Below are 23,582 nucleotides of genomic sequence, written 5' to 3'. Positions count from 1 at the left end.
ATTCTTTATGAGGTACTTGTAGATGTTTCCGAACTCCACTGCAGACAATTCCTTTGGATTGTGTATCCAGCTATCAGCTGCGACTTTGTATGAGCAGATTTGCAGGCCAATACACGCCAATTTTAAGTAGTATTGCCTCCTCGCATCTGTCGGCAGTGACTCGTAATAATAAGTCATGTTTAAGACGTTTTTATGAAAAAAGACGCAAAACACAGCTGAAAATTATGAATTTTAGACAGCGTTTGTCTACGGCTGTTTACCTGTGCGTGCCCCCATCTCAAAATGGCGACACGTTGCCATGCGAGATGACGTCATCATAACATCATGCCGACTGCGAAGATAAGTAGATAGATGAAGAAAAAAAAAAATGCAGCCTCAACGGGACACAAGCCAGTGTCCTACTTGCGCCGGTCCCAAACCCAGAGAAATGCAGAGGGTAAAAAAATATATATATATGCATTGTGGGTGCCCCCTCAAGTTTTCTTAGTGCCACTCTGGTGGATCAACCTAGATCCGGCCCTGGTCCTAAACTTGTTCTGTCACGCTTGGGGTAGTGCTCTAGTTTTACATTCTCTGGTCAAACCAAATGCCAAAGAAAATGGGGCGCCGTTTGTAAAGCAGCACATGCTGAAAATTACAACATTTTCTCACATTTAGCGCCACACAGTGTTTAAAATGTGTGAAAATTTTAGAGTCTCTCTTTCCCTCCCCACATTTACAACATTATTTCGCAACTTAAATTTTATTTTTAAATAAATAATAAATATTTGACCTGAATGTTTAAAACCAGTACTAAATATTTAATTTAAATGTTAAATCCAAATGTTAAATTTATATCCTAAATGTAAATCTTAAAGTGCGTATGACAGCAAAAAGCATGTTTATTTCATATTTTCTGTATTTTATGCTCCTGAATGAAATGGGCCGCTTGGATGTGTGTGGAAATGATCGATATATATATTCTGTATTTCATATTTTCTGTATTTTATTCTCCTGAATGAATCGGACCGCTTGCATGTGTGTGGAAGCGATCGATATATTTATTCAGTTTTTTTAATCCCGCGCCATGAAAATGAGCGACTTCCTGGATTGACGAGGTTTCCGAGTAGTCATCTTCAGTATACATTATACAGTATGCAGAACGACTGCGCATTCAGCTGATTTTGTGGATTAATTCATTTATTTTTTGCATCACGCCAGCCAAATGTGCTGGAAAAACATTTTGTTGCAACAGGAAGAGGCGTATGAGCCTTTTTTGGTTTCAAAAAGTTCCCGTTCACCACAAGATTGGCTTAAACAATTCTGAAAGCTGTGGGACCATTGGACTCACGAAGAAGTGAGTAAACATCGTTTTTTGTATCATGTCAAATACTGGGATCATGGCTCACGTTTTAATCAGGAAGTGGCCCCAGTACAACGACAGGTTGACTGACCCATCCCGATCGGTCCTCCTCGCATGCCAGCCGAGAATGCGCTTTCCTCGGCTTGCAGCTCCGTGCTCTGATGTCGGCCGAGAATGGGCTATTTTCGCCGTTCATTCCAGGCGACAAACACTGCCAGCCCACCGTTGTTTACGCTCTTTCCTCCATCTCGGAAGCCGGGGCGGGCAGGGAAATGACAAAAGCCGGTGGCATAAAATATAGTTTGGGAGGTGCATAAGTGGACAGTTTTGACCATTATGGAGTAATTTTGCCATGTCGTACTGAATAAATGCATTTTTAATATTTTATATTCCATTTGACCACACGACTTATTTGTCATAACCATACCATTTATTTAGCAATTGGGGAAAAATACTTTGATAAAAAGAATATCCTGATAAAATATTGGAGTAGAGGGATTGAAAGAATGACATTTTGCTGCTCTCTTTGTCGCATTTTCTTCATTATGAATAATTCCCCCTATAATCAGATTAAACCATTCTCCTGCCGACGCCATCCTCCTGTTGGGGACGCTAGAGACCTATAATGGTAGGCGTGGCAATAAACTGCAGATTAAAAGACTAATTTTTCGTCATCTGCGCTTTGCCAATTTGTTGTATATAGTCGAATCGTGTCAAGATATGATTCTAATTCACATAATAATGCTATTTTTTATCCTGCCGTACGCACTTTATATATACACTACCGTTCAAAAGTTTGGGGTCACCCAGACAATTTTGTGTTTTCCTTCAAAAGTTACACTTTTATTTTTAAAATGACTTTCGAAATGAATAGAAAATATAGTCAAGACATTGACAAGGTTGGAAATAAGGATTTTTATTTTAAATAATAATTTTCCCCTTCAAACTTTGCTTTTATCAAAGAATGCTCATTTTGCAACAATTACAGCTTTGCAGACCTATGGTGTACTAGCTGTTAATTTGTTGAGAAAAAGAGAAAGAAGAGAAACTTCACTGCATGCTTCCAGAAGCACCTCCCACAAGTTGGATTGGCTTGATAGGCAGTACTTAAGTACCATACGGTCAAGCTGCTCCCACAACAGCTCAATGGGTTTGAGATCTGTTAACTCCATTACAGAATACCAGCTGTCTGCTTCTTTCCTAAATAGTTCTTGCATAATTTGGAGTTGTGATTTGGGTCACTGTTGTGTTGTAGGATGACATTGAGTCCAATCAAGCGTTGTCCACAGGGTATGGCATGGCGTTGCAAAATGGAGTGATAGCCTTCTTTATTTAAAATCCCGTTGATTTTGCAACGTACAAATCGTACAAATCTCCCACTTTACCAGCACCAAAGCAACCGCATACCATCACATTTTCACCATGGTTGACAGATGACATCAGGCACTCTTCCAGCATCTTTTCAGTTGTTTTGTTTATCAAAAATGTTTTCTTTGATCCAAAGTCCAAACACCTCAACCTTTGATTCGTCTGTCCATAACACTTTTTTTCCCAATCTTCCTCTGTCCATTGTCCGTGTTCTTTTGCCCATATTGTTTCCATTTATTGTCCAGTCTCAGATATAGTTTTTTCCTTTGCCATGCTGCCCTGAAAACCAGCATCCTGGAGTCGTCTCTTCACTGTCGAGGTTGACACTGGCGTTTTACGGGTACTATTTAATGAAGCTGCTAGATGAGGACCTGCGAGGCATCTATTTCTCAAACTAAAGACTCATATGTACTTGTCTTCTTGCTTGGTTGTGCAGCGGGGCCTCCCGCTTCTCTTTCTACTCCGGTTAGATCTTGTTTGGGCTGCTCTCTGAAGGGAGTGGTACACAACATTATAGGAAATCTTCAATTTCTTGGCAATTTCTCTTTTGGAATTTCATTTTTAAGAACAGATTGTCAAGTTTCACCTGAAAGTTGTCTTTTTCTGGCCATATTTAGAGTTTATCAAACCCACAAAGGTGATGCTCCAGATACCCAACTAGCTCAAAGGAAGATCAGTTTTATAGCTTCTCTAACTGCCTAAACTGTTTTGAGCTGTGACAACACAATTGCACAAGGTTTTCTAATCATCTATTATCCTTCTAAGGCAACTAGCAAGCACAATGTACCATTAGAACACTGGAGTGATGTTTGCTGTAAATGGGCCTCTTTACAAACCTACGTAGATATTGCATTAAAACCAGACGCTTCCAGCTAAAATAATCATTTACCACCAGTGATAATTTATAGAGTGTTTTTCTGATTAGTTTAATGTTATTTCCATTGAAAAAAACTGTGCTTTTCTTTCAAAAAGGAGGACTAAGTGACCCGAAACTTTGAACGGTAGTGTAAATTTAAGATATATATTTAGGATATAAATTTAAGATTTACATTTGAGATTTAAATTCAATATTTAGTTCTGGATTTAAACATTCAGCTCCAATATTTATTATTTAAAATATATATATAAATTTCTAAACAATGTTGTAACTAGGAGTGGGAACCTCAGGGCACCTCACGATACGATACGATTCGCGATACAAGGCTCACGATAACGATTATATCACGATACAGCGATTATCGATATATTGGTCAGAAATTGGATACAACTGTTGAAACGAAAAAAGAAAAAAAAAGATATTTAAAAATAGAAAAAATACTGTTTAAGTCATTTATTAAACAGTGACACCTTTTCTGTGCAACATTGCTGTAAAATATAAATCTACTGCAAATTGTGCCCCTGCACATATAGAGGAAACCAACCACGACCACTGATATCGCTTGGAGAGATCATGATGAATGGCACCCTTAATTTCTTTAAAGTTTTAAATCTTTAAAAAAATAAATAAGTAAAAAGTGCCGTAGGTGTCAGCAGTTGAGCTTGGAGTGGGGCAATGATAAAATTGGTGGGTCTTTTCTTCGTATATAACCTTTGTTGCTTGGTTTGAGCACTTCCGCTATCTGCTTCAGCATTTAAGATGTCAGACTTGCTCAGTCACAGTCTTCCTCACCTTAAAAACAACAAAATAAAACAAAAAATATCAGCTACTTCATAGCGTTTGAGTTGAAATCCTGATTTTTTTGTGTGTGTGTTGGAAGTATTGAATTTAAGAAAATATGAATTGAATGTATAGAAATTAAAAATTCAATAATTACCTATTTTTAATGTGTAGGCTACATCTATAATTACCTATTTTTATTTAATATGTAGGCTACATTAATTATCATGCACATCACTTTATATATCTTGGAACCTATGCAAACCATTTTTATAGCTTATTGTATCCAAATGACAGTAATAACAGTTTGTGTAGTAAACTAGATTGAAATTGGTTCTCAAATAAATCGGTTAATTCATGTGGGCTTGTTCGATATTCATTTTCATCCAGTTTAGGGTCCTGGTTTATTTTATATCATTCAACACCAAATGTCATCAAAATAACACATGTAAATTAAAAAGTCAATTACATTGCAAAACTTTCTTACCTCAAGTGATGAAAGCGAAGCTCACAAACTCCAGTGTCCACTACGTCACCAGCTCCCAGTGAAACTTATTTTTCTTAGACAATTCTTGCATACAGCAAAGTCCTTGTTCACCTTACTTCCTTTCTTGTTGGTGTAAAATCAAAAGTGTGTCCCCATGTGTGATTTGTAGCAATATTTTTCTCATTTTTTCCTCCACCGTTCTCACGGAGCTTTTTTATTTTTTCAACCCACTTGGAGCTCCCTCTCTTCTTCTCTAGACAACTTGTGCGCACTTTACCCTCACCGCCACTCCCGAGCGCCCCTAGTGGACCGCCAAGGAATTGCTCAACAAACATTGAGCAGTTTACAGCATCCATACTCCATGGTATGGCCAATATGTTAAATAAAAGTATCGATTCTTGGCGGGAGCATATCGATAACCCATCGGGTTGAAAAATATCGCGATATATCGCTGTATCGAGATATTGTCACACTCTTAGTTGTAACTGTGCAAAAAAAGAGTGACTAAAAATTTCACACCACACTTTAAACACTGTGCAGCGCTAAATGTCAGAAAATGTTGTAATTTTCTGCATGTGCAGCTTTACAAACAGCACCCCGTACTTTGTTACCTTCTTGTCAATGTGTCAATTACAGACAGTTACACTTCAGCGCAAGAAAGTACTGTAAATTATGGGATGTATAGTTTGATGAATTGTTCAGAAGCAGTGATTTAAAAAAATATTTGGCACAGTTTCAAGATAAAGAAGAGTCTCGATAAACATTCACAGCTTTATTCACAATATATTGGTTCGTTTAGGTGCCGAAAATAAAATCAAAATGTACCACTCAGAAACACGTAGAATCCCCCAAACCATATTCTCACATTATTTGCTCCATTTCTGCCTTACAGCGGACAGATTCAAAAAAGTTCAAAATAATATATCAAATAAAAGATAGAATATGCATTAATATGTCTGCATTTTATGAGGCCGGATTGACAGTCTCTGACACTTTTGTTCTTCGGATGGCTTTTGTTTTGCGCGCGGGGTGTTCTCACACGTTCATGGAGAGCATTAGAAACTGAAAAGAGAGCAAAAAGGAAGAGAGGTGATTATCGTTTACCACAGCGTAAATGTTCCATCATGGAGACATCATATAAAAAATTGATTTAAAAATGTATTTTTTGTGCATCCACACACATAAAATATTTTACACCACTTACAACATATTCAAACCTATCAGGACACTTTAAAAACTATTCCTTAAGTGCCTGTTTTCACTCCGACCATCAAAAAAAATGGGATGTATGGACAAAAACTGGAAAGTATCATATCCCCTATGATGAATGTAGTTTCACTGTATTCCTATTTTGGAAGTCTTTTCTTTACAACAGCATGTTTGTGTGAGCTTACCTGCAACATTGTCATTCTTATCCTGCCCTTGCCATGCTCATCCATAGCCTGGAAAACTCCTGAATAAGAAAAAAAAAGTTTAAAAAAAGGATCAATTGCTGCCGCCATCCTCATCTCGATGACAGCAAGTGAGGTGAGTTTGTTGCTCTGGTACGCACTGCACATATTCTCCAGACGGACGATACAGGTGAGATAGTCGTCAAAGTCAATGTCGTACTTCTCGTCGGCAAACCTCAGGCCGAGTAGCTGCAGCAGCTGATTGTTCATCTTCATGCCTGCACAACAAACACATTTACAAGAGGACATGCAAAAAGTCTCTTTAATGTGTTGTATGTAGTGTATTTTCCAGGCAATAAGTCGTACTGGTCAAAAAATGCGTCATGACGGTGAAAAAAACAAAAAACACAGCGGACTATAAGTCGCATTTTTGGGCGGGGATGTATGTCATCCGCCAATTAGCTTCACCAAGTGGCTAAACATAGTCACTAATATTACTTCAGAAAGAGAAAGCAGCTCAAAAGGTTTGATAATTGCTAAACGTAATGTCAAAACTGCCTACACGGCTAGCTGCTTGCACACAGTCACTCATGATGTGGTGCTAGCACTCATGTTAGGTTGCTTTAGCATTGCAAGCTCCAAATATTTCAGTGACACATTACCTTTCTTCAACTTTCAAAGCCTGCACAGTATTTTAATCACAATTTTTGATCACATTTAGCGCATCGACAGCCTCTCGGCTTAGCTTAGCTGTAGTACCAAAGCCTATTTCACTTTAGCTCCCGGTTTCAGTTACTTTGTTGCATTTACCAAGTTGTCATTGGGAAATACACAGTGATTTTGCTGACCAAACAGGTTCAGAACAGTGTTGCCAACTCCTTAGAAAGGAAAGTAGCTACTGGCCGTCCTAAAAGTCGCTAGTAATCACTAGATGAAGTCATCACCTAATTTACATAAGTGTCCATTTACATGTAATTGTCATGGACACTAGGAGAGAGCGATAACATCATGCGAGAAGCAAAAAGTGAGTAAAAAAAGCACCAGAAAAAGTCGCTAGTCACTTTTGACAAAAAAGAAGTTGCCAAATTAGCGACAAAGTTGTCAAGTTGGCAACACTGGTCCAGCAGTGACACACTCCCACCTGCGGCTTTGAGGGCACTGCGGAGCTCATAGGAGGACATCTTGCCCGAACGGTCTGTGTCGAAGGACAGGAAGAGCATCTGCAACCAACATAATAAAAAGACATGGTTATTATCTCCCATGATCCACATGGCCCAATTTGGTGACGGCTGACGTACGATCCACTTCTTAAGCTTATCCCAGAAGACCTTGAACTCCTGGAACTCCATTTTCCCAGTGTTGTCCACCTGGTAAGCTCAGTCAAAGGGACAACTACAACCACCTGCATCTCTCTAATACTACTCTTATTAGTCAGTCAGGCAAGGAAGGATACATCCATCAGATTCATGATGCTATGGCATGTATGGAGGCTCAGACCCTCAAACTGGATCTCTTTTCCTGAGGTGAGAAACACAATGAGTTGGAGCATATCCTAGGCTACATGTTAGACTTGTCACCAGACAATGTGGAAGCACATAATGTAGACATTATGGACTGGTTGCCTTGTCAGTCAATGTCAATGCAAATTAACCCTTTCGTGACCGAATTATGATTTTCTTTAATTTTTTAACCCTTACAGGACACTTATGTAACTCATTGGCTGCCACTGACAGTGCTAGACGTCCAGTTCATTTTGCCAGCCAGTCAGTTACACAGACACCATTGCAGTTGAAACTTTTGGTAGCTAATTGTTGGTTCCTTTATTAAAGCAACACTTGGTAGCGTTTCAGTTTTGGTCGATTTTAGTGACGCCGGTGGACAGAAGGGGTAGCGTTTTGCCCAAGTAAGACTGTGTTTCCCATGAGGACCAGCGCACACCCGAGCAGTGTCGTAAAATCATCAATGAAACAAAAATCAATCTCCCGGTCGCCTACAGATGGATTAAACAGCATTTCTGTTTCCAGCGGCTGTGTGAAAGATGAATAGTAATGAGGTAATGAATCCAGTTGTGGCTTAACAATAGCATATGACAGTTAGCAACCATGTGGTTTAGTGTGGCTAACCTCCCACCCTCAAGTCGTTAGCGCTGACGAGTTCAGTTGAGGTGGGGTGTCACGCTAGCCAGTGAAAGCCGGGGCAATGTTTAGTCTGTATATCCTGATAGTCTCTCTTTTTTCCTTCCTCAGACAAAACTTTTTTTTCTCTGCCATTTTTGCAGCATTCGCGCAAAAGTATTCGCATCGTCTTCCATCTTAATAAATGAATGGGGAAAGAAGGATGCGAAGTATGCCGTAAAGCAGTCAGCAAATTTCTAGTTTTTTGTGTGTGTGTGGCAGGGTTCCTGCCACCCACCTCAAAGTTAATTAGTGAAGTGACCCGTAATTGAAGAAAATGACCTGAAATGCTCCAAAATTATACTCACTGGTTGACATTGACCACCATAGACGTCTAATTCGTTTTAAGTGGGAGATGAATGAATGCGGATGAATGAATGTTCATTTGCTGCCACCCTCCTAGTTCAACCTAATTGGACCCCAACTAGTGATAAATTCAATTCAATTTGCAGCAGAAGAATGAAAAGAGCTTGTTTTATAATCTATTACCTGTATGGTAAAACGATAATTGTTATGTCGCCATATTGTGAGATTATCGTGATCATGAGCCTCGTATCGCAAATGATATCGTAACGTGAGATACCAAAGGTTCCTACCTACTACACCCCCTAGTAGTGACCAGTGTCCATGAAAGGTTTAAAACAAACATTTCCACTCAGTGGTGTTACCAGGATGCCAGGTGTGGGTGGGCATTAGTTTTACCTGCAGGGGCAAAAAAAAAAAAAAGCTACAATGCTCAACTAGGTCGAAATCCAGCATAGGGCTACTGCACCTAAAAAAACATGTTTTGTTTTCTCCTTCGGATAACTGTTGTTGTGATTTGGTCTAAACAAATAAAAGTTGATTTGATTTTATTTGACTTAGAACACATCCATAACTGAACAGTATGGACATGCAGGTGACAATGTTTTTTTTAGGTAACCTATTGTGGTTCCTCGGTTTTATTATTATTATTATAGCTATTCTTTGTTCCGCAGCCCCTTTGAGCTCAATTTGACCCCCTTAGAATGCTTCAAAATGCACTAAATTCAGCAGGCAGGTAAAGAGAGGTGCAATCTTTGATACAGTGTAAAGAAAAATTCCAAATACATTATGTAGCACCCCCTAGCTGTCATTTTTTGTCCCGCCAACGCATTGAGCCCTACTTTGACCCCCTCAGAATGCTTCAAAACTCACCAAACTCAACAGCCAGGTGAACACTGGTTAAAACTTTGATAAAATGTAAAAAAAATAATAATAATAAATAAATCTAAATATGCTTAAATGTGTGTAGCGCCCCCTAGGAACAAAACCAACATTTCATTTCATTTGTTTGTTTTTTTTAAGGCGAAAGAGAAGGTAACAACGCAAAGGTTAAAACTTAGAACACATCAGTACTATATGAATGGGATACCATACACCGTGCCCAGACTGCCGTTAGGACTACATCCAGTTTTCTTTGGGTGGGCAGAGCGTGTCAGTGACAGGGCACTGCCCACCCCTGCCCCCCCTCAGTAACGCCCCTGTTTCCACTCATATTCACACAAATGTCTTTGTCTTGGTTGATGTGGGTGAAAAAAGCTAACCCTAAACCCTAATTAAACACATTTATTGTTGTGTATTTGAAGATTGAATTGATCAATCAAGCCTTGATTCAAAAGCATTTTTTTCTAGTAGGGAATACTGTATCTGTAGCCACACCCAGGAGAAAGAGTGGGAAAGCATTTACGTACGGCTGCTGAGGACACCGTTGAGCACCTGCTGAAGTTCCCTGACGGAGATGGCATGGTCCTGAGGGAACAAGTTTTAAACAGTGTCTTTTAATCAGTTAAAGGTCCCAAGAATGGTGATCATGTAAAAAGAAATGACACATGCTGAAATCTAATTCGGCACTCAAATCTCGCTGTTTCATAGTTATTCCACTCAAAACAATGCATCAGGGAATACAAGGTTTTTTCAGTATTTTTGGGTGTGACATTCCAACTATAATTTCTGATCACGCCAAGCTTTCTAGTTCTTTGCTAGCTAGTACCAGTCCCTGACAAAAGTCTTGTCGCTTATCCATTTTGTAGAAACAATTGCTAATAACCTGACATTTAATTGTTCAATTGGTTTCAGAAATGGCTCAAATGAAAGCTAAGAAAGTAGTGTTAAACACAAAAAATGTCCTTCAAATACAAAAATATGTTACATAACATAAGCGACTTAAGTAGTGGTGTTTTGAGATCCAAATGTGATATTTTGTATTACATCCATGGGCTTGAATGACTGCATCCATGCGGTTCGGCAAGGATTCATTCAATATATTGATGAAGCCATCAGGAACACCAAAGAAAGCAGTTTCGCATGCCTCCCAGAGTTCATCAACATTCTTGGGTTTTGTCTTCCATGCTTCCTCTTTCATCCTTTCTGAGTGAATCTCGGATCCATGCAGGCTCCAGTATGTCTCCTGCAATATTTGCGGCAACTGTGGTGTAATTCCATGGAAGATTCATCTGAAATCACTCAAAAAACAGTGTTTGGTGGTGGCAAAATCATGGTCTGAGGTTACATACAGTATGGGGGTGTGCGAGAGATCTGCAGGGTGGAAGGCAACATAAATAGTCTGAAATATCAACAAATATTAGCTGCATCTTACATTCCTAACCATAAAAAGGGACAAAATCTGCAGCAGGATGGTGCTCCATCGTATACTTCAACCTCTACCTCAAAATTCCTCGAGGCAGAGAAGATCAAGATCCTCCAGGACTGGCCAGCCCAGTCACCAGACATGAACATCATTGAGCATGTCTGGGGTAGGATGAAAGAGGAAGCATGAAAGACGAAACCAAAGAATGTTGATGAACTCTGGGAGGCATGATAGACTGCTTTCTTTGATGTTCCTGATGACTTTATCAATAAATTGCATGAATCCTTGCCGAACCGCATGGATGCAGTCCTCCAAGCCCATGGGTGTCATACAAAACATTACATTTGGATCTCACAGCACCACTACTTACTTCGCTTATGTTATGTCACATATTTTTGTATTTGAAGTACATTTTTTGTTTAATTTTCACACTACTTTCTGTGGGCAACAACATTTTTGTCTTGCCAAAATTTGACCTTTATGTCTTCACTAAATGATGAATCTTTTTTCAATAAAACAAATATATTTTTGTACATTCGACATCATTTGGGAGGGTCTTAGCTTTCATATGAGCCATTTCTGAAACCAATTGAATAATTAAAAGTCAAGTTATTAGCAATTGTTTCTACAAAATGGATAAGCGACAATACTTTTGTCAGGGACTTGTACATGTTGACAGAATAACAATAGTCACATGGGAACAAGAGAATAGAAAGCCTATGGATAGTATGCTAGCAGACTGCAAAAATCTTCCTCTCATTCCGGGTGTGACATCGTTCGAGATTTTTTTTTCAGTGAGCGGGGGGAAAGCAGTTGAGAAATGAAGACTAATTAGGACCTACTTTCATTTTGAAATCTTTTCTGTCTTTTTTTTTAATGGATTTGTGTAAAAAAATATTTTCTGCTACTATTTTACAGTCTCTTGTTTTAGAATTTCAAAGCACATTTACAGTGTGTTTTTTAGTGTCAGTACACACGGACCACTTACCGATCCAGCAACCTGCTCAAAGAGCCTTCTAAGGAATTTCTCTTCATCCGTCTCATCCTCTGGCGCACTGGGTGGTGGAGGCTGCAATCAGAAAGAACGTTACTGTCAGAGGGCGCTGGATCAGGGACACATGGAATGATGTGCTCACCTCTGGGAGGTCTACATCGATGTTGCTGCCCATCTCTCTGAGGACCAAAAAAAAAAAAAAAAACATTTGGGGATTTGTTCAAATTGTAATTTACTCATTCACAAAAACAAGTATGGCCCAATGAAAATATTTACAGTATCAAGTGTCTGAAGTATTTGTTGCATTAATTTGTAACACTATGCACTTTGAAATTATTTTTATTTTTGTAATTTACAAAATACTTGTTTATTGCTTTTTTTTTTTTACATATATATTGAAGACTGTAAATAATTCTTCGTAAAATAATTTACATATCTACTGATGTATTTTTTATTTAGAATAAATGGTACTCTGATTACATAAATTAAAAACAAGGCACTCAAAGCGCTTTACACTATCTCACCATCCACCTACTGGTGACGCAGCACCAGGAGCAACATTGGGTTCAGTATCTTGCTTAAGGACACTTAGACGTGTTCATCAGGGCAGAGAATCGAACCCACAATCTCTGGGTTGGGGGACAATTACTCTACCACTGAGCCACGCCACCCCACTCCGTTCACAAAACAATCCGTTCTTTATAGAAAATTCTACACATTTATTAACTCAATTAAATAATGAATCCCAATAATAATATATTTAATAATCTAATATATTTAATATGTATGATAATATATATAATAATAATTTAATCATAGATTAAATGAAATTGAAATAACTGGGGGGGAAAAACATCTATCAATTACTGTTTATTTAAATAACCTGAATAATCATTTCCGGTCCTCCTAGTCGAAATGGATTGGTCATCTAGCGCCAAAAATGGCAGCCAATGAGTTAATATTTTTTGAAAATTAAATATAATTGAAAAAAGAAAATCGAAATGTTTAAAAACATTTTTTTTTCCCCAGTCAAAATGGATTGGACGTCTATCACTGTCAAATGCAGCTAATATGTTAATTAATATACTGCACTAAAAGCAATTATAAGTACATGACAAAAATATTATAAGTATAAAATAATTTACATATACAGCCAACACACTGATTCACGTAATCAAAAAATAAACAATAATTAAATAAATTTTCAATAATGTTAAAAAAATGGAAGTTAATTATGTTTTAGGAGTTTTTATTATTATTAAACGCATTAAATGGAATAAAAATACAATTTTTCAGTGGGAAATCACCAAATTTATTCATTTTCAATACCCTTTTATTTTGATGACATAATTGGTTAAATGATTTGATTTGAATTATGTGTAACACTTTATTTCAAAACAAATCTAATAATAATTTTGAAATACAAAAGAATGGTAAATGGTGTTATACTTATATAGCGCTTTTCCACCTTTCAAGGCGCTCAAAGCGCTTCACACTACTTCGCCATCTACCTACTGGTGACGCAGCACCAGGAGCAATGTGGGGTTCAGTATCTTGCTCAAGGATAATTAGGCGAGTTCATCAGGGCAGAGAATCGAACCCACAACCTCTGGGTTGGGGGACAAGAAGTATATATTTTTTCATTATTTCATCGACAAACAATCTGGTTTTCAAAATCCACAGTGGCCCCAAAGTACACTGGTGAATTTGTTAGTCTCGTCCAGCATTTTTATGTATACTCACTGAGCACCGACTCTCTTTTCGGAGAAGATGCGCACCAGGAAGTCGGCCTCGCGGTGCGGCTGGAAGGTGGTGGGCACCAGGAGGTATTGCCCGGGCGGCATCGTAAAGCGCTCGGTGACCTCGCGCAAGTTGATGTAGGTTTTGCTGCGAGCTTTGGAGGCGTGAGTGCGGAAGAAAACTTTGTCCTGCTGTTCGGCATCGTTGGGAGCCTGAAAAAAAAACAGAAAATGCTAGAATCAGACTGTTTTTCTAGATTTTCATTATATTCTCATATAAGTATATACTGTATAAATACATATATATACAGTGGGGAGAACAAGTATTTGATACACTGCCAATGAGTTTTCCCATTATATGGAGATGTATAGGGCATTCATGTAACTTATTAGCACTTATTAAACTCATTGGCTGCCTTTGACGTCGCTAGATGTCCAATTTATTTTGACACCCAGTGAGGAACACGGATACTATTTTAGTGGAAAATTTTGGTAGCTACCTGTTGGTTCATTTATTAAACAGTGGCATCTTTTTAAAAAACAATAATTCGATTCTTGGCTGGAGAATATCGATACCCTATTGTGATACAAAGTACAGGTTTCTCCGGTTTACAAATGGGTTCCGTTCCTAAACTGGCGACATAACCCGAATTTCCCCGTTAGTTGTAAATAACCATTTAAGTAAATACCCCCTAAATCTGAAAATAATGATCCAAAAACATGTGTTATGTGTCATATTAACAAAGTAAAGAATAAGAAAATGCACTTGCCATCAATTCGAGAGCTGTCGCTAATACACGACAAAAAAACAAACAAACAAAAAAAAAACTGGAGCCTAAAGCCCCTTTCAGACTTATATCCCACTAAATTCCTGTGTAATGTGACGCAGGATTTACCCGTGTCATGACTTCCAGACATGGGGAGATATACCGGGAATTACCCGGGTTGGACACTTTGAGACATGTGCCTTTTTGTCGACGCGGCACGCTCTTTTGGGACGGGAATTTAAAACCAGGACATTACATCATTTTTGGTCAGCATCGTCAACAAAATAATGGGGCAGGGGGGCACAATATGTTAATGACCCCGAAATGCAGTGTCAGCAATAAAATTAACTTACAAGAATATTTATAATAATACATTGAAGCTGCTTAGGCTATACTTTTCGCCAAGATCATCATCCATTTAATATGTTATGCCCCCGGTGTCGTGCCAATGTAGTTACCCCAGTCTGGGTGGAGTCACTGCACTGCACTGATTTGCTTGATTTCGATGTTTTGGTGAGGTAGTTATCTACGAGGTTTTAAAACATGGCACATCCGTCAAAAAAAAAACTTTTTTTCCTGTTGTATACCGTAACATACGTACTGAACGTTAAAAAAGGCAATGTTTCACTGTTTTACTCATAGGATGACCTATAACTGTTCTTACTGTAATTCAAGTCCTGTATGCAGTTTCTACAGTTTATTAAACGTCGATGTCTAAAATAAATAACTGCGGTTCTTTTCTGGCTTCAATTAATTGTTTAAGTCGACAACCCTCATAACTAATGTGTGTGTGCGCGCTCCTGCAGCCAGGGACACAACTTTTGACGGGTGTATCTACATTGGCAAGACACTGGTGGTGGCTTTATTGTACAATTAGCGTCTTTAGTGTGGCAAATTGAAACTCCGCTCACCATTTTGACGGTGATCTCTAGCGTTTCACGGTCCACATTTTCAATCTCTGGTTCTTGCTCTGTAGTTGTTGTCGCTTTTGAAAGTTTAGGTTTGAAAAAAATCACGTATATCCATCTTGCCTTTTCAGTCCTCGGGTGGTTTTGGCTAAGCAAAGCAAATGACCGCCTAAGGTGCTAGTCATATAATCTGTTCTAAAAATAATTTTGACCTACTATAAAAATAACATTTTCTGTTCATTTCATCGATTTTTGTTTTTTGTTTCGTTTTATAGCTTGACAAAATTTAGAGTCAATATTTTACCGGAAAATTCTTAATTTTAAAATCATATACTGTATAGGAAAGTCAATTGCATGCAAGGAACGCCCCGTGAAAATCCGCTTATGACGGGGTTGTTATTTTTTTTTAGATTACCAAACATATCACATGGCCAAAATCAGTCAAAATGCCCAAAAATGGGTTGCAATATTGGGTGGGCTGTGCTGGAAACATCTGTCAGTGAATGAGTTAAAGGGACCATACGCAGAGATTCAGTGCCTGAAAATGTCTTTGCATGTAATTGACCTTCCAAATGTGAATTTAAAATTAGGATTTTGCCGGTAAAATGTTGTCTATGAACAAAAACTTTTCTTTTTCTTTTTTTTTAATAATATATAGAACAGATCAAGTGAGTAGCACCTTAGAAACAGTCATTTGCTTTGCCTAAAACACCTGAGGATGAAAGAGGCAAGATGGATATACGTAATTTTTTTTTCAAACCTAAGCTTCCTAAAGTAACAACAACTACTGAGCAAGAACCAAGTATTGAAGATGTGGACCATGAAATCCAGGAGACAACCTCCAAAATGGTGAGCGGAGTTTCAGTTTGCCTCGCTAAAGACGTGTTGATTGTACAACAGGGCCACCATCCGGCGTAGTATATTCAATGGATAACGATCTTGGCCAAAAGCATTGCTGCCTCAAGCAGCCTGATTTCAAATTCCCCTCAAAAATGATGGGAAACAACAACAACAAAAACTCATTTTCAACGTATTATTACAAATATTCCTGCCTGGAATATTCAGTCAAAAAGGATGCGGCGTCTTCTTCTCCTCTAGGTAAGACAGAAAAACGCGCGCTCACACACGCACGCACACACAGCTAGGATGCCTGTATGTACGAGCATGGGCTAAGCTACTATCCCAGCATATAACCTGTAAATTAATTTCATTGCCGAAACAACGTTTCTTCGTCATCAACATGTTTTGCCCTTCCCCACCACAAAAGTCAAACTCCACCTATGAAAGGGACATAATGTAAAAGTGATTTTTTTTTTTGTTTTAGTTAATGTTTCTATCAAAATATAGTGTATAATCATTTGAATAGAGACGTGTTGAATTTTTATATCCACTGTAGGGTAATGACAGTACAGTCATCCCTCGCTACTTCGCGCCTCAACTATCGCGCTTTAAGTGAATCGCGGATTTTTAAAAATACTATATTATTATTTAAAAGAGTTCTAAAACATATTTAAGTAGACTTCATTTACATCTAAGTAGTATATACAGTGAGGAACAGATGTATTTGCACACTTTGTGATTTTGCAAGTTCACTCACTTAGGAAATAGGTAAAGGTCTGAAATTTCAATCAGAGATGCATTTCCAATTTGAGAGAGATGATCTAAAAAAAAAAAAAAAAAACTCAAATTGTATGATTTTTCAATCATTTATTTGTAAATTACTGGGGTTCATAAGTATTTGTACCCCTGAGAAAATCAATGCTAATATTTAGTGCAGAAGCCTTTGTTTGGAATTACAGAAGTCAGACGGTTTCTGTAGTTCTTCACCAGGTTTGACCTATGGAAACAGGGATTTGGCCCTTTCCTCCATGCAAATCTTCTCTAGCTCTGTCCGGTTTCGGGGCTGTCGTTGAGAAACGCGAGATTTCAGCTCCATCCAAAGATTTTCTATTGGATTGAGGACTGGAGACTGGCTAGGCCACTCCAGAACCTTGATCTGCTTTTTACGCAGCCACTCCGTGGTCAGCTGGGCTGTGTGCTTCGGCTCATTGTCATGTTTAAAGATCCAGCCATGAATCATCCTCAAGTCTCTGACTGACGGAAGGAGGGTGTGGCTCAAAATCTGATGATACATTTCACCATTCATCCTCTACTTTTTCTGAAAAGCGGCCCCAAAGCATGAGGTTTCCAGCCCCATACTTCACAGTGTGGATGGTGTTCTTGGGATTCTACTCATCCTTCACACACGACGATTAAAGTTTGCCCCAAAATGTTCTACTTTGGTCTCATCTGACCACATGACCTTCTCCCATGACCCCTGTGCATGATTCAGAAGGTCTCTGGGAAACTTCAGGCAGGCCTTCAAAACCATAGCCCTGTAGTGTTCTACTGACAGTAGTCTTTGAAACTGTCCATCCAGCTCTCTTCAGGTCAGTAACCAGCTCCTGCCATATAGTTATAGGCCGAGCCCTCACTTTTCTCATCATGAATGATGCCCCACGAAGAGAGATTTTACATGGAGCCCCAGTTTGAGGTAGATTATCAGTCATGTTTAGCCTTTTCCATTTTCTAATAATTGCTGCAACTGATTTATTCTCACCAAGCTGCTTTCCAATTGTCCCATAGCCTTTTCCAGCTTTGTGGTGCTAAACAATTTTTTTCTTTGGTGTCTTTCGAAAGCTCTCTGGTCTTGCCCCTGGTAGCAGTTGGATGATGAATGACTATGGGGTGTACAGGTGACAATATTAAGCTCAAACGGCTGGTGGGTGGGGTTGGTTTACTTAGGTAACTTGGGTATATATACATAGGTTACTTTCAAACTATTCTTTAATGTTCTAATGATAACGTTCATTTATAGGGTTTTATATACACTTATCAATATTATATACAGGAAAAAAATGTATGTTATAAATGGGGGTAGGGTGGTGACATTACTTTGCGGTTCTCCACTTTACGCAGTCAGTTCTGGTCCCCATTAATTGCGATAAGTGAGGGATCACTGTATACAATTTTCTTTCAATTCTGATTCGCTGTAGTGTATATTCTCCAGTTCGGTGAAGTAGGAGCGCTAACTACTAGAAATTAAGAGGACGAGCCCAGACCTCGTAGACGGAAAATCCGATGGTCTCCAGGTCCATGCCCTCCTTCCTCAGTTGGCGCCGGTTCTTCTGCATGAGCGCGATGACCACGCTACACATGTCGTCATCATCGTCGGCATCCACCAGATTCAGCTTAAATTGCGGATTGGTCCAGAAAGTGTCTGTGGACCAAAGCAAACGTAAAACTCCATTGACCAAAGTTGGGGGGAGAATCATGCAAAAAAAAAAAAAAAAGTGTCAAGTACACGGCACTAGAGATGCACTTGCGTTAGTTAAATTATGCAAGTGTATTGCTACCTCACACAAAAAAAAAATCTGATTCCCAATTTGGTTCAAGTCAAACAGAGGTTTGTATATTATTATTTTTTGTTTTTGTATTGTTGATTGTTTAGCTCACCGATGTAGTTTCTGCAGCCCCCAGCGGTGGAACCGCGGATCCACTGGCCCTCGAACAATTGCACCTCCCAGTGGCGCTTGGTATTGTCAGTGAGTGCGTCAGGCGTCATATTGCAGATCTCCACCTTGTCGAAGTGGGACCTGAAGTCATTAAACTCCATCCTGGCATGACGCACATGAAAAATTCAGGGGTAGTAATCACTACAATGGCAGCTATTCAAAAGTTCTATAGTCTTAAAATGATTCATTTATGTATTTTTATATCATTTTTTAAATGCCATAAATAAATAAATAGTAAGTTCACACATACTGTATAATATTTCATACCTGTCAAGTTGTACGGTTTCGGCGTAATTTCTACAAGTGAGCACTGATTTTTAAATGTGTACGCTGTACGTTCAAAATCTATACGTTTTTCGTGCATTATGTTTTTTTTCCGTTCGGATTTTGTCACCGTTTCAGCAACGAGGCAATGTGCGTTACTATGCGTTACTACGTTGGTTGAATGATACGAGAAAAGTCAGGGACACGGAGGGAGAGGAGCAGGAGTGGGAAGGAGGGAAGTGAAGTGTTGTGACGCCGTTGCAAACGCGATGCTAGGCTAGGTGGCTCCAATATTTCCTGACTGTAGCCGACAGACTACAATCTACGCCCACTTGATGCTATAGTAGATATGACATGCATATAGAACTACAGACGAAATGACAGACTCGGCTCCGTTAGTAAACAGCCGCCATTTTAAAGCAGTAGACTTCTCAGAAAGTCTCTGTTGAAGTGAACCTTCCAAGTGGACCTAAGTACTTTTTATCTATAATACTCCTAAATCTGCAAAATCTTGACTTGAATCTATCTTTATATGATGAAAGAGTTTTAAAACTTTCACATGTTCGAAAGTGGACAGAAACAGAGCAATTTTAACATCTTTAACAGTTGATTCACAACATTAAATGACTTCCAAACATAGCAAAGGTTACTATGTTTTTTTGTTTGTTTGTTTGTTTGTTTGTTTTTTTATGAAAAAAAAAAAAAAAAAAGAAAGGTAACACCAGTTACTCTGTCAAGTAACGAATTACTCTTACATTCAGGTAACTGAGGTACTAACTCTATTACTTTTTGGGACTGTAATTAATTACTTTTTTAAAGTAAGATTAACAACACTGGTCATAAAGATGAAGTCTTTATAATTGGACACTCTAACAAACTATCTTCAAGTCAAACTGAATTGCGAGCTGAAGTGCCATGAAGTGCAGCCATCAAGACATGATAGAAATTGCCAAAAGTGCTACATACAATTATAACAAAAGTCACTGTTAAATTTTAGTAATCATGATGTAGCTGAAAATATTGATTGTTCTTTGATTGCACCAGGTTATATGTTACAATATTTCCAATCAATTCATATTATTTCAAAAAGTGAGTTTTATTCTTGTTTCATATTGCACGCTATATAAAACGTTGTAAGATTATGCCTCGGGTTGACAGGTATGAATATTGTATTTCATGATTATGTATGTAAAGACGGAGACTATCAAATAAGAGACTAGACTCCTTTCTTTGTTCTATCTTATGCTGTTATTTGCAGTAAAACCAGCAAAAACAAATTCCATGTGTTTCTAACATACTGCATTGGCAAATAAAGAATTAAATAAAATAACTTCACAATCACACCAAACGTTTGAAAGGAAAAAAAACCTGAAATAACGGCAACATAAAATCATCCAAACATTTCATTACTTTCACTTTGTGTAGTATTTTGAATACTTTTATAAAATTGATGCAAGCAAAAGTCTAGAGCGGAGGTCAACAGCACGCAGCTCTTTAGTGCCGCCCTAGTGGCTCCTGTGAGCTTTTTCTAAAATGTTTGAAAATGGAAAAAGATGGGGGAGGGAAACATATTTTTTGTTTTAGTATGGTTTCTACATGAGGACAAACATGACACGAACATTCTTCAAATTCATTAATATTGTAATGAAGTTAAACTTGAGGCAGCTTCGTACAAGAGAATAGTAACATGGTGCGTCATTCTATAGGATGCACTGCAGGGAAAATAAACATTTAATCATGAAGGTTTATTATGTATTTGTAGCCAACTTAGCTATTTTGATAGTAGGCTAATATAGCTATTAGATACATACAGCATATCTTGCCTTCATTATAAGGCTTATATAAGGCTTTTAATTTTTTGCGGCTCCAGACGTATTTGTTTTTTTTGGGCCAAATATGGTTCTTTCAACATTTTGGGTTGCCGACCCTTAGTCAAGAGTAATACGAAAATACATTTACTTACCAGAATTCGCCGTCTTCACTGGCATGTTGCAGAATCCGGTTTTTCTCCGCTCGGTCGACATAGTCCCACTCTTTGGAACTTAAAAAAAATGTAAACATTAACATTAAAAGCCATACAGAGTTTAACTCATTGGTTGCTATTGACGTCATTTGCCCCTCCCATTAAAAATGGATTGGACGTCTAGCGCCGTCAATAGCACTGAAACATGAGCATCTACAGCTACTCTTTCTGACCTAACTGAATTGGACATCTATCGGAATCAAGGGCATAAAAAAATTAATAGATAAAATGAACTTTAGAGTAACACTTGGGACGGTAACCAGTGTGTACGTATTTCTGTCTATATTCAGATTAATTTTATTGATTTAGTTTTTATCAACATTCATATTGTAAATGAATTTATAATTATAAAAAAATAATGCAGTGATCCCTCGTTTTTCACGGTTAATGACACCGCGAAAATGTAAAATCCGCTATGTAGCGGCAATTTACATTTAAAAAATTTTTGGGGGTGTGTTATTTGTGTGTGGTATTTATTCAGATTTAACTGCACTAGAAGTAGATACATATAATGTGTTTCCCCCCATTTTTCCCAAAGTATAATAAACATTTTTTTTTTAAGGCTTATATAATGTACATGTATAATGCAATAAATGGGTTTTAAGCACTGCAGATGTAATATTTATGATATACTGTATATATGAAGGAAAACACTCAGGTGACTTGAAATTCCGCTCTGAGACCCCCAATTTGGCCACCTTTCAAAATTGTCCGATATGCATGTATGATACATCATTGGAAAGCTTAAAATCTCAATTTTCTGGGGGATGGAAATTTTTGAACAGGAGGGCATTCAAAAAAAAATTATAAGATTAGAGATTATAATAATTTGAAACAGCGAAACCCTATCTGGAGGTGAGAGCATGAAAGAGCAGAATTAAAGACGCCATGACTTTAACGAGATATTATCGCGTACTTACCTTGTTTCAATCCAAAAACTCAATGTAGCATGTATCACTGAGTGTCAAGACACAGCTGTGAATGGCCACAGCTAGATTTTTGGAGGATTTTATGGGTGAAACATGGTCATATAACAAGAGTGGTCGAGATTTTCTTTTTCATATATTAACCCTTTTAAACTTTTTTTTTTCCAATTTTTCTTTGTTCGCTCGCCATGAATCTGCTATGGCAGCATACAGACATATTGTTCTATCAAACACAACAGCAGTTTCTGCTCTTGCACTCCTCTTTAAAAGAAACTGCAGTATTTCAGGCCAAAACAGCTGTTGTGTTTGATAGAACAATATGTCTATATGCTGCCACAGCAGATTCATGGCGCATTAAGCCCCTGAACTATTTCTAATTTGTCCGTTTTACCCTGGAAACCCCCGTTTACAGACGTCACGCAACTGCTTTTGTTTCAACCTAGCCATAAAAAGAAGGTAAGTAAGCATATTTATTATTCAAAATGTCATTTTTAGCTTAGAATCATTAATTGATGTCTAATATTTAGTTTAAAAAAAAAAAAAACGACTTTAAAAAATGATTCACTCGCATATTTTAAACTTTTAAACAAATTACGTCACAATGAAAAATTTGGCGTCTGTAAAAAAGTCACGGATATCTATCTCATAACTATTGCTTAACTGTATTTTTTTTTGTTACTGTCACATTTCCCCCGATATGTTAGATGATAAATGATTGCTCCAAACAAAGAAAAATTGAAAAATAAAATTTAAAAGGGTACAACAACTCCTTGTTGGCTGCGATTTCTGCATCGCAACCCTTATTATATCATCATGTTTCACCCATAAAATCCCCCCAAAATCTGGCTGTGGCCATTCACAGCTGTGTCTTGACACTCAGTGATACATGCTACATGGGAGTTTTTGGATCGAAACAAGGTAGGTATGCGGTAATATCCCGTTAAAATCGTGGCGTCTTTAATTCTTCTCTCGCGTTCTCTCGCCTCCAGTTAGGGTTTTGCTGTTGTTTTGCTGTTTAAAAAAGATTTTTTTTTTTTTTTTTTAAAAGACCTGTTCAAAATTTTTCTTTCCCCAGAAAATAGAGATTTTAAGCTTTTTAACGATGTATCACACATGCATATCAGACAGTTTTGAAATTTGGCCAAATTGGGGGTCTCAGAGCGGAACTTCAAGTCGCCTGAGTGTTTTCCGCCATAAGAAAACAATGATTTGTACATGTACACATGCATGTATCTTAACATTTTGAAATAATAAATGATAACAATGAATATAACATACGTATAATAATAATACAGTATTTAACTTTTTTTTTAATTGAAAAAAATTCGCGATGGTCTGAGGATCCCTATATAAAAAATGTAATAATGATTAATAATTAAA

The 23,582-nt window shown here is 37.9% G+C and overlaps 1 protein-coding gene across 1 annotated transcript in view; it reads right to left on the bottom strand.

Annotated features, from left to right (window-relative positions):
• Positions 1-5,611: 5,611 nt before the first annotated feature.
• Positions 5,612-23,582, bottom strand: part of capn9 (calpain 9) — a 30,918-nt gene continuing 12,947 nt past the window's right edge. The window contains exons 8-20 of the mRNA XM_057844556.1: positions 21,217-21,294; positions 18,931-19,091; positions 18,537-18,694; positions 13,765-13,973; positions 12,164-12,200; positions 12,016-12,096; positions 10,132-10,189; positions 7,699-7,763; positions 7,544-7,612; positions 7,387-7,465; positions 6,407-6,523; positions 6,249-6,307; positions 5,612-5,916 (exon numbers count right to left, since the gene is read on the bottom strand). Of these exons, the coding sequence (XP_057700539.1) occupies positions 5,890-5,916; positions 6,249-6,307; positions 6,407-6,523; positions 7,387-7,465; positions 7,544-7,612; positions 7,699-7,763; positions 10,132-10,189; positions 12,016-12,096; positions 12,164-12,200; positions 13,765-13,973; positions 18,537-18,694; positions 18,931-19,091; positions 21,217-21,294 (1,198 nt within the window). The 3' untranslated portion in view covers positions 5,612-5,889. The remainder of the gene's footprint in view (positions 5,917-6,248; positions 6,308-6,406; positions 6,524-7,386; positions 7,466-7,543; positions 7,613-7,698; positions 7,764-10,131; positions 10,190-12,015; positions 12,097-12,163; positions 12,201-13,764; positions 13,974-18,536; positions 18,695-18,930; positions 19,092-21,216; positions 21,295-23,582) is intronic.

This window comes from Corythoichthys intestinalis, chromosome 8 (assembly GCF_030265065.1).
Source record: "Corythoichthys intestinalis isolate RoL2023-P3 chromosome 8, ASM3026506v1, whole genome shotgun sequence".
NCBI lineage: Eukaryota > Metazoa > Chordata > Actinopteri > Syngnathiformes > Syngnathidae > Corythoichthys > Corythoichthys intestinalis.
The sequence above is the reverse complement of the archived record's forward strand: the minus strand, read 5'-3'. Positions and strand labels throughout refer to the sequence as shown.